Source organism: Spermophilus citellus, assembly GCF_964194105.1.
Source record: "Spermophilus citellus genome assembly, chromosome: 12".
NCBI classification, from domain to species: domain Eukaryota; kingdom Metazoa; phylum Chordata; class Mammalia; order Rodentia; family Sciuridae; genus Spermophilus; species Spermophilus citellus.
The window spans coordinates 8,381,336-8,394,809 of NC_138198.1; the positions used below are offsets into that span (position 1 = coordinate 8,381,336).

A 13,474-nucleotide genomic window follows, 5' to 3' on the forward strand; every position below is an offset into this window, starting at 1 on the left:
ATTGCAGTCAATCCATCAAGCATGGAGGGCTCATTTTCTGGGTATGAAAATGGCCCCCGGGGGTTACAGAAGGAGTCTGGGTTTTATAGATTACAGCAAAGGTGAATTTACCATTGGAGATGCGGACATGCAGTTTGGACAGTCAGGGAACTAGTTGTGTAGGTTAAAATTTTAACCCAGGAGGGCAATTGTAAAAAGTTTTAAACTTGTTGTCCCTGGGAAAAAATCTCACAACTCGGTGTTCACTGCTTATCTCTGGGACCCGCTGTTACCCAGAGCTTCACCATTTGCTTTTCTCCTTCCAGGACTCATTGACTGTGGGAAAGGGTAAAAGTCCAGGGCCCAGTGTTTTAGTGTTTGCCTCCTCCCTCCAGGACCTGTTGTGGTTGAGAAGGGGTGAATGTTTGCTTTCGAAGGAGATGCTGGGGATAAACCCCGGAAGGGATGAAAGTCTGCTTTTTGCCTCAGGGCCCTTTGTTAATGTTTGGCTAATTTCCCTCCCTCCTCCAGAGCCACACTGCCCCTCTGTTTTTCTCCGGAAGCTGTCTTGTAGGAAAATTATTTTCCATAACCTTTCAAAACAACCAGCAAACTAAAGAAAGAGTCATATCCAGTAATCCAACGGTGTTAGCCTGTCATTCCTCTGATCAAAATACCTGACAAGGGCAGTTTAGAAGAGGGACAGTTTATTTTGACTGGCAGTTTCAAAGTTTCAGTCTGTGGTGGGCAACTCCATTGCCCTTGGCCCAAGGTGAGGAAGCACATCTTGGAAGGAGGCTGTGGTGAAGGAGCTCTGCTCTACTCATGGCAGCCAGGAAGTGGAGGGAGCAAGGGGAAGGGTCACAGGGAAGATGAGCCCTCCAGGGCACTCCCCCAGTGACCCACCCTCTCTACTCCTACCCCTCCTGCCTTCAGTTACCCTCCAGTTAGTGCATTCAAACTGGGATGGACTAACTAGGCTCAGCTCTCATCATCCAATCACTGCACCTCTGAATATTCCCACATTAACATGGGAGCTTTTGGGGAACACCTCACATCCAAACTATAACACCAGCAAAGGAGATAAAGTTGAATCACAGAAAAGGCATGGTTAATTGTAAAGAAGTTTAAAAAAGGAAGAAAGAAACCAAACCCTAGATTGGACAAATAGAAGCAAATAGCAAGGTGATAGACCTCAAACCTCTCCAGATTGAAAACCACCTTAAATCAAAATGGAATAAACAGTCTAATTGAAATGGTATTTTTCAGAATGAATAAAAATCAAGACCTAACTATTCACTGCTTATCACAAATGCACTATAAATGTAATCACAAAATAGGTTAAATGTTAATAAAAATGGAAAAAGACTGATTGTGCTAACATAAATCCTAAGAAAGTAAAAATGGCTCTTTGCAATTTGGCGTACAATTTATAAATTATCAGGGCCCTTGCATTTTAATGAAGGGGTCAATCAAAAGGACATGCCAGATGATAAGGGACTATTGTGAACAACTTTAGGCCAAAACTTCATAAATTCTGTGAGGGGCACACACTATCAAAATTCACCCAAGAAGAAATAAATTACCAGCATATCTGTTTATCTGTTAAAGCTAAATTTGTAGTTTAAAATTTTCTCCACAAAAGAAACTGAAGGCCCAGCTTCCCTGGTGAATTCTATCAAACATTTAGGGAAGAAGCAGTAGCAAATGTACACATAGAAACATCCAGAAAGTTGAAGATGTGACGTTACCTCCCAATTCTTTCTGAAAGACCCGTATTACTATGAAACTAAAATCAGAAAAAGAAAATTATAATCAACATTTTTTTATGAACATTGACATAAGAAATCTATAATAATTTTTTTTTGTTTTAGTTTTGTTGTTGGATTTTGTTTGCTTGTTTGTTTTGTTTTTTGATTCTAGGGATTGAACTATAAATCAAATCCAAAATATACAAGAAGTTTAGCATATCATGACCAAGAGGGTTTATGTCAGGAATATAAGGTTGGTTTAACATTCTAAAAACAGTCAACCTAATTCACCATAGTAGTAAACTAAAAGTTTATGTTAAACATTTCAATAAACAATTTTTTTTTGAAAAAAATCTAACATCCATTCTTGATAAAACTTCAGTGATTTGGGAATATCTCACACTCTGATTCTCCAACATTGGATGAGTTTTCAACAATTCAATTTAGTTGTAACCCACCTGATTCAGCATAGATCCCACAGGTTATGGGCTATCCCACGAGACTGCCCCATTTCAGATGCCAGGCACATGCCCCAGGTTGCCCCTATTCTTCTGACCAATAGCTATAAACTCAGGAGATTCCCACCACTGCCTTCTCACTTTTGAGAATTCTCTAGAACAACTCATAGAACTCAGGAAAAGACTTTACCTTAGCTCACTAGACTATTATAAAGGATACAACTCAGGAGCATCCACATGGAAGTGATGCCTAAAGCAAGATGGGGGCAGAGGAGAGTGGTTCAGAGCCCCTTTACCTCTCCCAGGCACATAATGCATTAGTATGGGGTGCTATAGCAAAACACCATAAACTGGGTTGCCTATCAACCATGGACATTTATTTCTCAGTATGGAGGTTCCAAGTCTAAGATCACAGTACTGGCAGATGGTTTCTAACGAGGACCTACTCCCTTGTATACATAGAAGTGAAGATTATAATTCCCTCTGAACCCAGGCTAGTACTCGATTGTTAGTGATTGTGCTTAGCTCTTTATTTGGAGAGGCTCTTCTCACTAAGTGTCAATTATCACTCTTGTTGTGTGATGTATCCTCACAGGGTAAAAGGGGCAAACTAGCTTTCCAGGGATCTCTTTTATAAGGGCAGTACCCAATAGCAAGGACTCTGCCTTTGTGACCTGATTATATTTCAAAGGCCTCACCTAATCTCATCACTTTGAGGACCAAATTCAACATATGCATGTGAGGGGAATGTAACATTCAGATCATAGCATTCTTCTTTTCCTGGTCCCCCGCAAAGTCCTACCTTCTCACTTGTAAAATGCATTAGTTTCATCTCAATAACCTAAAAGACTTAATTCATTCCAGTATCAACTCAAAAATCTAAGGTCCAGGTCTCATCTAAATATCATCTATGATTTATCCTGAGGCAAACTGATCTCCAGCTATGAGTTCATGAAATCAAAAAATTTAAGTGCTGCCAAACTACAATTCTGGGGTAGACATACATTCTCATTCCAAAAGGGATAAACAGGAAAAAAGAAAACAGGTCCCAAGGAAGACCAAATCTCAACAAAGCAAGTAACATTAAATCTTAATGCTAATTATGAGGGGTGTAGCTTGGTGGTAGAGTGCTTACCTAGCTTGTATGAGGCTCTGGGTTTGATCCCCAGCACCACCAATAGTGTTTTTTTTTGTCTTCTTTTTTATTTCCCCTCTCTCTCTCTCTCTCTCTCTCTCTCTCTCCTCCTCCTCCTCCTCCTCCTCCTCCTCCTCCTCCTCCTCCTCCTCCTTCTTCTTTTTTGGCAGAAATGCTTTTGGATAATTTTTTTTTCTTTGAGAGAGGGTCTCACTATGTTGCCCAGGCTGGCTGCAATCAAATGATCCTCTTGCCTCAGCCTCCTGAGTAGCTGGGACTACAGGCATATATCACTGTCTTCTAAAAGTCAGAAATCTTGATGCTCAATAATGATCTTTTTTGCCTCGATGCTTGAACTTCTGTACCCACTGGGGTGGCAGCCCTGCACATAGCTCTGTGCCTGCGTCATGTGCCCACGGTTCTTCTGAGCTAGAATCATGCACAACTGGCTCTGCCAGTTGGGGTCATGGAGGTAGCCCTATTACAATGGCTAACTAGACATTGTCCTCATGAGGACTCTCTGCAGTCACCCCACACTTGATGGTGGTACCCTGTTGAGGTGACATCCCGGAACTGTTCTGAGGGTTGTTCTTCTACCATCTTAGACAGTAGCTCCTAGTTTTTGTGTAGATGTTGATCTAATCTTATCAGATGGTCCTTTGGTCTTATCCTTGTTCTCTCCTGAACATGATTTTTCAATTTACAGTCTTGACCTGAATGAGAATTTTTTTCTTTTCTTTTTTTTCCCTTAAATTGAATGTAGGGCCTCATGTATGCTAGGCAAGGATTCTACAACTGAGCTACATCCATAGCCCTTTTAATTTTTATTTCTTAAGACAGTATCTCACTAAACTGCCTAGACTGAATGTTCAGCCCTGCTTCAGCCTCCCGAGGAGTTCAAATTACAGGTGTGTACCTTACAACTGGCTAGAGTCTTTAAATTTGCTTCCCTTTTGATTAATAATCTTGACTTTAAGTCATTCCTCTCTTCTTACATTTTATTGTAAGCAGCCAAGATTCAAGATTTACTGGATTCAGCTTATACCTTCAACAATTTGCTTGGAAATAGCTTCAGCTAAATATCTAATTTCATCCCTTACAGATACTACCTTCCACAAAACACCAGGACACAAACACAATTTAGCCAAGTCCTTTGCCATTTTGTAACATTGTTAAATAAGGGAAGGAGGGGGAAAGGAGGGAAGAAAGATAGGACCTTCATCTGTCCCTGGTACTACATGCAAAAATTAACTCTAGAAAATATAGGATAAAAATATTTGCAAAGTACATACCTGCAAAAAATAAAGACTACATAAAGAATTCTCAAAATTCAACACTAAGAGGACAAAAAAAATCCAAAAAATGGGCAAATATTTGCACATTCTCTTCACCAAAAAAACTATGGATGAAAAATAAGTGCACAGAAAAACTATCATTAGGGAAATGTAAATAAATCCAGAGCAAGATTAGGCCATTAGAAAGGTTAGACCGTACCAAGTGTGGGCAAGGATGTGAAAACACTGGAGCTCATACACTGTTGTTGGGAATGTAACAGTATAAATATTTTGGAAAATAGTTTGCAGTTTTTAAAAAAGTGAGACAAATTATTCAGTCATTCCTCTTCTAAGTTTTAAACATGTGAGAATAGGAAATGGCTATGAGGGAATAGGAAAGGGCTATGCAAACAGAGACTTGTACTGAAGTAACTTTTTAAAAATAATGAGCCAGAACTGGAAACAACAGAAAAGTTCTGATGGATAGATACATGAATGGATACACGTAAGCACCCAGAAATGAATCTGAAAATTTCTGAGTGTAAGAACCCAGACCAAAAAAAAGGGGGGGGCATGGTTTCCATCTTCAGAGAATTCCAGAAAGAGCAAACTAATATGCAATTACAGAAAGAAGGTCAGTGATTGAGGCAGGGAGGTCAAGATGAGTAAAGGAGGAAAATACAAAGGGGTGTGAGGAAACGTGGGGGAGCGATAAATTGGTTTTTATATTGATTGTAGTGATAGTTTCAAAATATAAAGTAAGTTTCAAAACTTATCAGATTTCATAGATTTTTGTATATTAATTATACTCAATAAAGCTATTTTTAAAATAGTTTAAGGGATATAAAGAATTGGACTTACTGAACTCAAGCAAGCATACAGTATTATTAGTAAATGATAGTATGCTTTTCTCATTCACTCACTCATTCATTCATTCATTTGTATGTTGTGGGCACCTGTCAAGTGCTAGATCCTACATGATGGTGATTCAGTGTACAATGGTGAGCAAGACCGAGTTCCAGCTCAGGCAGTCCCCGAAACTCCCCTTCACCAGCTGTGTTCGCTCCAAATCTGCTTTTTCTCCCTGTCACTCTGGATCCCTTCCTCATTTTTGACCTGATCATAGTGAGGCTTTAATGAGCTTCCCTGTGTTCACCCTGCTTCTCTTCGCATCCAGTGCTGGGTAAACATAACAGAAAACCCCTACATTATTTCAAAATTTCATATAATGTTAGAATATATTTATATTGTACTACTTGAACTCTGATCCAAACTTTCATCAAATGAAATCTCAGTATGCTTGCAAAATAGTGTGTTGTATATATAGTAGTTCCCCTTTATCTGAGATTTTGCTTTTCATGGTTTCAGTTTTCTATGGTCAAACACAGTCTAAAAAAGTTAAATGGAAAATTCCAGAAATAATTCCTAAGTTTTAAATTGGGCATCATTCTGAGCAACATGAAGAAATCTCATGCTGGCTCATTCCAACCCACCCTGAAGTGAATTGTCATTTTTCTGATGTATCCATGTTGTGGACACTACGCACAAACTACTCACTTAGTAGCTGTCTCAATTAGTAGATCAACTGCTGTGGTATTTCAGTGCTTGGGTTCAAGTAACCCTTAATGTACTCCTGGCCCCAAATTACAAGAGTAGTAGATGCTGGCAATTCAGATATGCCAAAGAGAAATTATAAAATGCTTCCTTTAAGTATCATCTCACATCATTACAAGAAGAGGAAGGGCAAATAGAATGGAGTATTTTAGGAAAAAACTACCTTCTTATACTTTTATTGTAGTGTATTGCTATAATTATCCTATTTTATTATTGTTGTTGTTATTGTTCCTAATTGAAAAATTAAACTTTATCATAGATAGGTATTATAGGAAAAATAGTATATATAGGATTTGGTGCTATGCCCAGTTTCAGGCATCCACTGGGGTCTTGAAACATATCTCTCGAAGTTAAGGGGAGAGGACTATAGAATGGATGAGCCGATTACTGCCTGAGAGGGAAGAAGCATTAAGGAAGGGCAAAGAGATGGATTTGTTAAGTGCCTGCTGCATGCCTGACCCAGTGCCTAATACTGCTTATTCACCAACTCCTTTAGTTTTCTTCAGATCACAGAATCCCATTTTTGACAAGACAGGGCTGCCCAGCTAGTAAGAGCCAAGACTCTGAGTTTGCATGACTTTGCCATGGGTGCATTTTCCTCTACATTGGCTGACCCTGTTAGGGAAGACCTGATCCTTGGGCTTTAGAGATAATCTGGAGACCACATATCCACTAGCCAGGGCAAGGCTATGTTAGCCGTGGACAGATCTTGACTATTTCTTTTTTTAAGAAACTGGATAGATCTGAGATTTTTATCCCCTTCAAAATCATTTAGCTAATTTTTTCCATTTGATTATTCTTTCAATTAAGATCTACTTGTGCTGCAGCAGAAGTCCAGGAGCACTAACTAAAAAGTCAGGGGTTCTGTTTTTTCTTAGTGAAATGTCTCTAGGTGGGAAGTCAAAGCTGGCTGGTGTCTCAGCCATGCTGGATGCACTGTTTTTTGCATAGGGTCACAAGATGTCTGTCACATGTGGGCATTGGATCCATGGGCTCTGCAAGGAAATGGGGAGGGGTCCAGATTTGTCCCAGAAGTGCTGTCTACTTTCCAGGAGCTTTTCCAAAAGCCACACCGTAGGATTTCTTCTGCTTCTATTACACACCTGGTCACTTCAACTGTGAGAGAAGCAGAAAATGAAAGAGGTAAAAAATGGATACTGAGCAGGTGACCAGCAGCACCCATCAGCCTCAGTTCTCCCTGTCTCAGAGTGAGAGGAGCCTGTGGCCTGAAAGTAAGCCTTTTCTAACACGTTCCTTTTCTCTTCCCAGGACATGGAGAGGCTCATTCAGGAACTTTCTGCTGGAATACAGACCGGGCTGAACACTGTGGGAAACTCCTGCTAAGTGGTAACCGGGGTCTCATTGCTGCCTTGAAAGAGCTGGAGCTGAAGCACTCCTTGAAGTAAGAAAGATTCCAGTGAGCCCGGTGGGAGTTCCAGGCCCACCACTGCCCTACCAGCAGAGGCAGGCGTACCTGTAGCAGCATAGAAATGCAATGCAGTTCCTCCAGGAGCACAAGAGGCTGAAGGAGAGATGGGGAGGTCACGGAGGGTGACGTGTGCACTTCAGGTGCCTGCTAAGGACAATGTGTCTATCAGAAACTGTTTGTAAGAGCTCACCAAAGGAATAGACATCACTAATCTGGTCCGGTCTGAGTCTGAGCAGGACCTGGCCACCACTGCTGCTGGACTCCACTAGGCAGGGAAGGTAGACAAAACAAGAACAGATGCTGGAGGAGATTCTATGCAAGCCAGTGTGGGGCTTGTTGTCAAAGCCAGATAAAGTAGCAAAGCTTTCTGGAAACTCATTTTAGGTCTGCTCTACTTCCTCCATCATGAGGGGTCCTCCATGTAGGGAAGTGGGCTCAAGGTAGGGAGCCAATGGTGTAAAGTCCTACTTTTGCTTCATTGTGGCTGCAATGCAACTTGAAAGATGCTAGACCTCATTTTTTTTTGTTGTTGTTGTTCAGGACATTGAAACCAGGGATATTTTACCAGTGAGCCACATCCCCAGCACTTTTTATTTTATTTTTTTTGAGACAGAGTCTCACCAAGTTGCTGAGGGTCTCACTAAATTTCTGAGTCTGTCCTTGAACTTTTGATCCTTCTGTCTCAGCCTCCCTAGTCGCTGGGATTACAGGTGTGCACACCACCGCACCTGAAATTAAGACTTCATTTCTTAAAAATAGAAAATAAAAGCTTTCTACATTGTGATTTCTCTCTTGATTTAGGTATATCTGCTCCTGATTGGTCACCTGAAGCTTCTCCTTATTTTTTTAATGGAAACCTGCTTAAGTAGTTTGTTGCCAGATACTAACATAAAAGTCCTTCAACTAGTGGAAAATGCTAGGCGTGCCTGGGAGTTGAGTTCTTGGAGCAGCTGAGCAGAACAGCATCGGCTCTGATGACTTACTATGCATTTTAGCTCAACGGAGCCTCAGATACCAGAGATTACAATAGTAATGATTCCCCCAAAATGAAACCTTTGGCTAGCTCTTACTTTTTTTTTTTTTTTTTTTTTTTTTTTTGTTCTTTTCCCATCACAATCAACTACAGTTGATTGAAAGCTTAGTATGCACTATTAGGTACTCTTTATATTAATGAGTTAATTTTAATTCTCAGAATATCTGAGATGAAACATTATTTCCTTGTTATGGAGGAAACTCAGGGTCAGAGAATTTAAATAACTCGTCCAAGATTGCCCCATTATTTAAATGGTGAATCATGTACAAATCCAGATCCACCTGGTTGAGGTCTGCTTTCTTTCAGGCTACCCCAGAATCTGAAGGCAGTACAGATTTGGAAATAACCCCTTAAAGAACACTGCTACAATTCTTCAGGAGGGAGGTCACTCTTTTAAAATCCAGTCCATGTTTTATTAAACATCTATCATAAAGTTTAATGAATGTTTATGGAATACTTAGTGATTGCCTATTGTGTGCACATACATTATATCACAAAAACCCCATTTCACTAGAAGAAGTAGGCATTAGAGTACCCACTGTACAAATACGAAAACCAAGACCCGAGGAGATCAGTAATTTGTCCCAGATCATCTGGTAAATGATGGAAACATGGGTTCTGAATGTTATTCACAAGTCCATTCTCCTTCTAACCTCCTTGCTGTTAGTCACAATTGCAGTTGCAAGAGACAGGAATTCCATCCCATTCCTGATGGGAAAAGAGGGAACTATGTCCACTGATTCTCACTGGAGAAAGACTAAGGGGGCCTCTGAGACCCCTAGGTGCAGGGACTAGCCTCCGTAACAATCCCTCTTTCTGCTTTTCATCTCTGTGTCTCAGTCTTGCTTGTTCTCTTTCCTGAGGATCAGCCTTGTCTCAGCTGTCATTACAAGTTGGGGCTGAGAATAAGGAGACTTTCTTCTCCCAGTTGATGTTTAATACTTTCCTAGGAAGGAACTTTGATTGGCTTCATTCAGGCACTGACTGAGACGGATCAACCTGTTTACTTGTTTACCTCTATAACTAAGGTGCCAAGATTATCAGCCAAGACCCAAGTGGGGCAGGAGCAGTGCTCCCAAAGAAGCGGCTGTGCTTTGAGTGCAGAGGATGCAATTCCAGATGACATGGGGCAAGGCCTGTAATGCAAATGAAGCCGGCAGTGGCCATGACACACAGCAGGCCCGCACTGTACATCAGGAGGTACTGCCAGGTCGGAATGCGGCTCCAGCGGAGCCAGAGATTCCAACTTTTTTTGAGAAAAGCAAGAAGTCCAGTTTTTTCATTAAATGTATTGATTCTTTAGAACTGTCAGCTAATTGAAAATAGATTTAAAACATTACGTGGGTGTAACAAAGCACTTCTGTGAACCAGATGTGACCCCAGGCCATGACCAGTTTGTAAACCTCTGCTTGAAGTAGATAATAGATGTCCACTCCACCCCAGGGATGCTCCTGAGGGGCATTTGCTATGCCTGAGGCCTCTCTGCCTGTGAGTTTTCCCCTTTTCTTTTGTGACTCCTGAGGAGGCACCACTTCCAAGCCTAGAAAATAGGAGGCTCCTGGAATCATGAGAGTTGGAGTGGTTTTGGAAGTCACCACCCTGTCATCAACCTCATGGTTAATACATTTCCATGCTCTGTATTAAGGCAAGGGACAGCTGGTACAGGAGACCCAGTGTATTAGCCAGGGTTCTCCAGAGAAACAGATCCAACAAGATACATAGAAAGTTCTCAGCCTAGGAAGGTGCAACTTATGATGAGGTCATTGGGCCAAAACGCCATCTTGAGCTGAGGAACGTCTGTGTGCATGTGTATGTTCCTGGCTCATTTTGAGGCCATAAAGCCACACATCCTGTCATCTGCAAGCTGGAGACCTAGGAAAGCTGGTGGTACAGTTTGAAGGCCTAGGAATAGGAGGGCCAATAGAGTCCAGTCCAGCCTGAGTCCAAAAGCCTGAGAACCAGGGTGCTTAGGGCCAGAGAACATCCATGGATCCGCTTCCAGGAGGCAGAAGAAGTTCAATCTTCCTCCACCTTTTTGTCCTATCAGCCCTCAATGGACTGAATGAGGACCAAGCATATTGGGGAGGCTCATCTGTTTTCTTCAGCTAAGAAATTCAAATGATAATCTGTTTTGGAAACACTGTCATAGACATACCCAGATATAGCTTTAACCAGGTATCTGGGCACCTTATGGCTCAGTCAAGTTGATATATAAAATTCATCATCATGCCCAGGACTAAAGGCAGAGTCTAACCTATGAAAACTGAGTATCTCAATGTCATGTGATGAGTGTAGGGCCAGAGGGTATCAGGCACACTTGGATGGGGGAGAGAGCTGAGGCAGGGAGGAGGTCAGAGAAGTTTCCAAAAGTATGCATGTTTTACCCTGGTTATTTTAGTTGCAAAAAATACAAATTTAAGAAGTTTGTTTTAAGATTTCATCTCACGTCAGTCAGAATGACACTTATCAAGAAAACAAACAACAATAAATGTTGGTGAGGATGTGGGGGAAATGGTACACTCATACATTGCTGGTGGGAATGCAAATTGGTGCAACCATTTTAGAAAGTGATATGAATATTCCTCAGAAAATGAAACCACCATTTGACTCAGCTAGCCCACTTCTCAGTTTATACCCAAAGGACTTAAAATCAGCATACTACAGTTATGCAACCATGTCAATGTTATAGCAGTTCAAATCACGATAGCTAAACTATGGAACAAACCTAGGTGCCTTTTAACAGATGAACAGATTATAAAATGTTATATATACACACATACAAACACACACACATATGTATGCATGTGATGGAATATTGACAGCCTTAAAGAAGAATGAAATTATGGCATTTGCTAGTAAATGATGAAACTGGAGAATAACAGGCTAAGTGAAATAAGCTAATCCCAAAAAGCCAAAAGCCAACTGTTTTTTTCTGATATGCAGATGATAATTCACAATGGGGGGTGGCTAGGGAAGAATAGAGTTACTTTAGATTAGGTAGAGGGGAGTGAAGGGAGGGGAGGGGGTATGAGGGTAGAAAGGATAATAGAATGAATAAGACATTAGTACCCTATGTGCATATATAACTATATGACTGGTATGATTCTACATCATGTACAACCAGAAAAATGAGAAATTATACTCCATTATATATGATTTATTAAAGTGCATTCTATTGTTATGTATAACTAATTAAAATACATTGAAAAAAAATTTTAAAAAAGGCATGTTTTGCCTAGTTCTTTCCTAAGGCTGCATATATGAGTGGAATAGGAATTATAAGATAGAAAGGACTCAGCAATGTGGGCTTTGCTACTTTTGAAATCTCAGCTACAGAAATTTGTCCTGGGACTCGATATCGATATCTCTGCCCAATTCTCTCACCCAGCAGCGTCTCCCTGCTTTCCTCCTACTTTCTATTGGTCCTGACTCTCTCACAGCCTGGACTTCCCCTCCCGGAAAAGAGGGGTGGGGGTGGGGAACAGAACCCAGAAACCTCGCCCAATCTTGCAGGCTACATTCAGTGAACAATTTATGCCTGTGACACCTAAAAGCTGGTTTTCTATTAAGTACAGAAAAAGGAAACAATGGATATTGGGGAACAACTGATAGTCTCTGGCATAGCTTTTATTTTTATGTTTTCCCCCCAATTATTAAAGCAATAAATAGTGCCAGAGTCCAGAAATGTATAAAGACAATAAGAACTATGAGTAATTCCAGAGTTAATTGTTTTCAAGTTTATGGGATCACCTCATACATGTTTTTATGATCTTATTTCTCATTTAATAGTTTACCCTGAGAGTTTTCCTTAGTCAACCAAGGTAGATCTATATTACTATTATAGTTCCTTTAATGGCATGTTTGGATCCTAATTTATGCAATCACCTATTGTGAACTAGGAAATGATTTGAAGTGATTGTAAACAAATGATGAACAGCCTGTGGAGGAATATTTGTACATTTGTTCTTTGTTTTCTAGGCATAAATTCTTAGCAGGGCCCAACTATTGGATTAAAAATATGTACTTTTTAAAGATTCTGATTTCTGCTGCCAAATTGCCCCCAGAGAAATAATTTTACATTTCTGCCTCTTACAGTTCCTTCTAAAATGCCACTGATCAACTAAGAGATGAGAAATTTTTCATTTTTTTAAACACTTGTATTCAACTGATTTCCTTCTTTTCTTTTTTGGTACCAGGGATTGAACTCAGGGGCACTTAATCACTGTTATGGGTTAGATGTGGTGACCCCCAAAAGCTCACATGTGAGACAATGCAAGGAGGTTTGGAGGAGAAATAATTAGGTCATGGCCTTAACCTAATCAGTAAATTAATCCCTCATGAGAGTAAATGAGGGGTAACTGGAGGCTGGTGGGGTGTGGCTGAGAGGTGGTGGTTCATTGGAGGCATTGCTATGAGGTATCTGTTTTGTATCTGGAGAATGGAGTCTCTGTTTCCTGTCATCATGTCAGCTGCTTCCCTCTGCCACAGTCTTCTGCCACGACCTTTTGCCTCACCTTGAGTCCTGAGGAATGGAGCTGGCCTTCTATAGGCTAAGACCTCAGTAACTGTGAGCCCCTAAATAATCCTTTCCTCCTTTACAGTTGTTCTGGTTGGTTCCTTTACACACAGCAGCAAAAAAAGCTGACTAAAACAACTACTGAGCCACATCCCCAGTCTTTAGTTTTTGAGACAGGGTCTCACTAAGTTGCCTATGGCCTTGCTAAGTTGCTGAGGCTGCCTTTGAACTTGCAAGCCTCCTGTCTCAGTCTCCTGAGTCAACTAGATTACAGGCCCACACCAC

General features: G+C 40.8%; 1 protein-coding gene across 1 annotated transcript in view; it reads left to right on the forward strand.

Annotated features, from left to right (window-relative positions):
• Positions 1 to 5,170: 5,170 nt before the first annotated feature.
• Positions 5,171 to 13,474, forward strand: part of LOC308632098 (uncharacterized protein) — a gene marked incomplete at its 5' end in the record, with an annotated part of 44,837 nt that continues 36,533 nt past the window's right edge. The window contains 2 exons of the mRNA XM_081263771.1: positions 5,171 to 5,231; positions 7,481 to 7,613. Coding sequence (XP_081119897.1) covers positions 5,171 to 5,231; positions 7,481 to 7,613 — 194 coding nt within the window. The remainder of the gene's footprint in view (positions 5,232 to 7,480; positions 7,614 to 13,474) is intronic.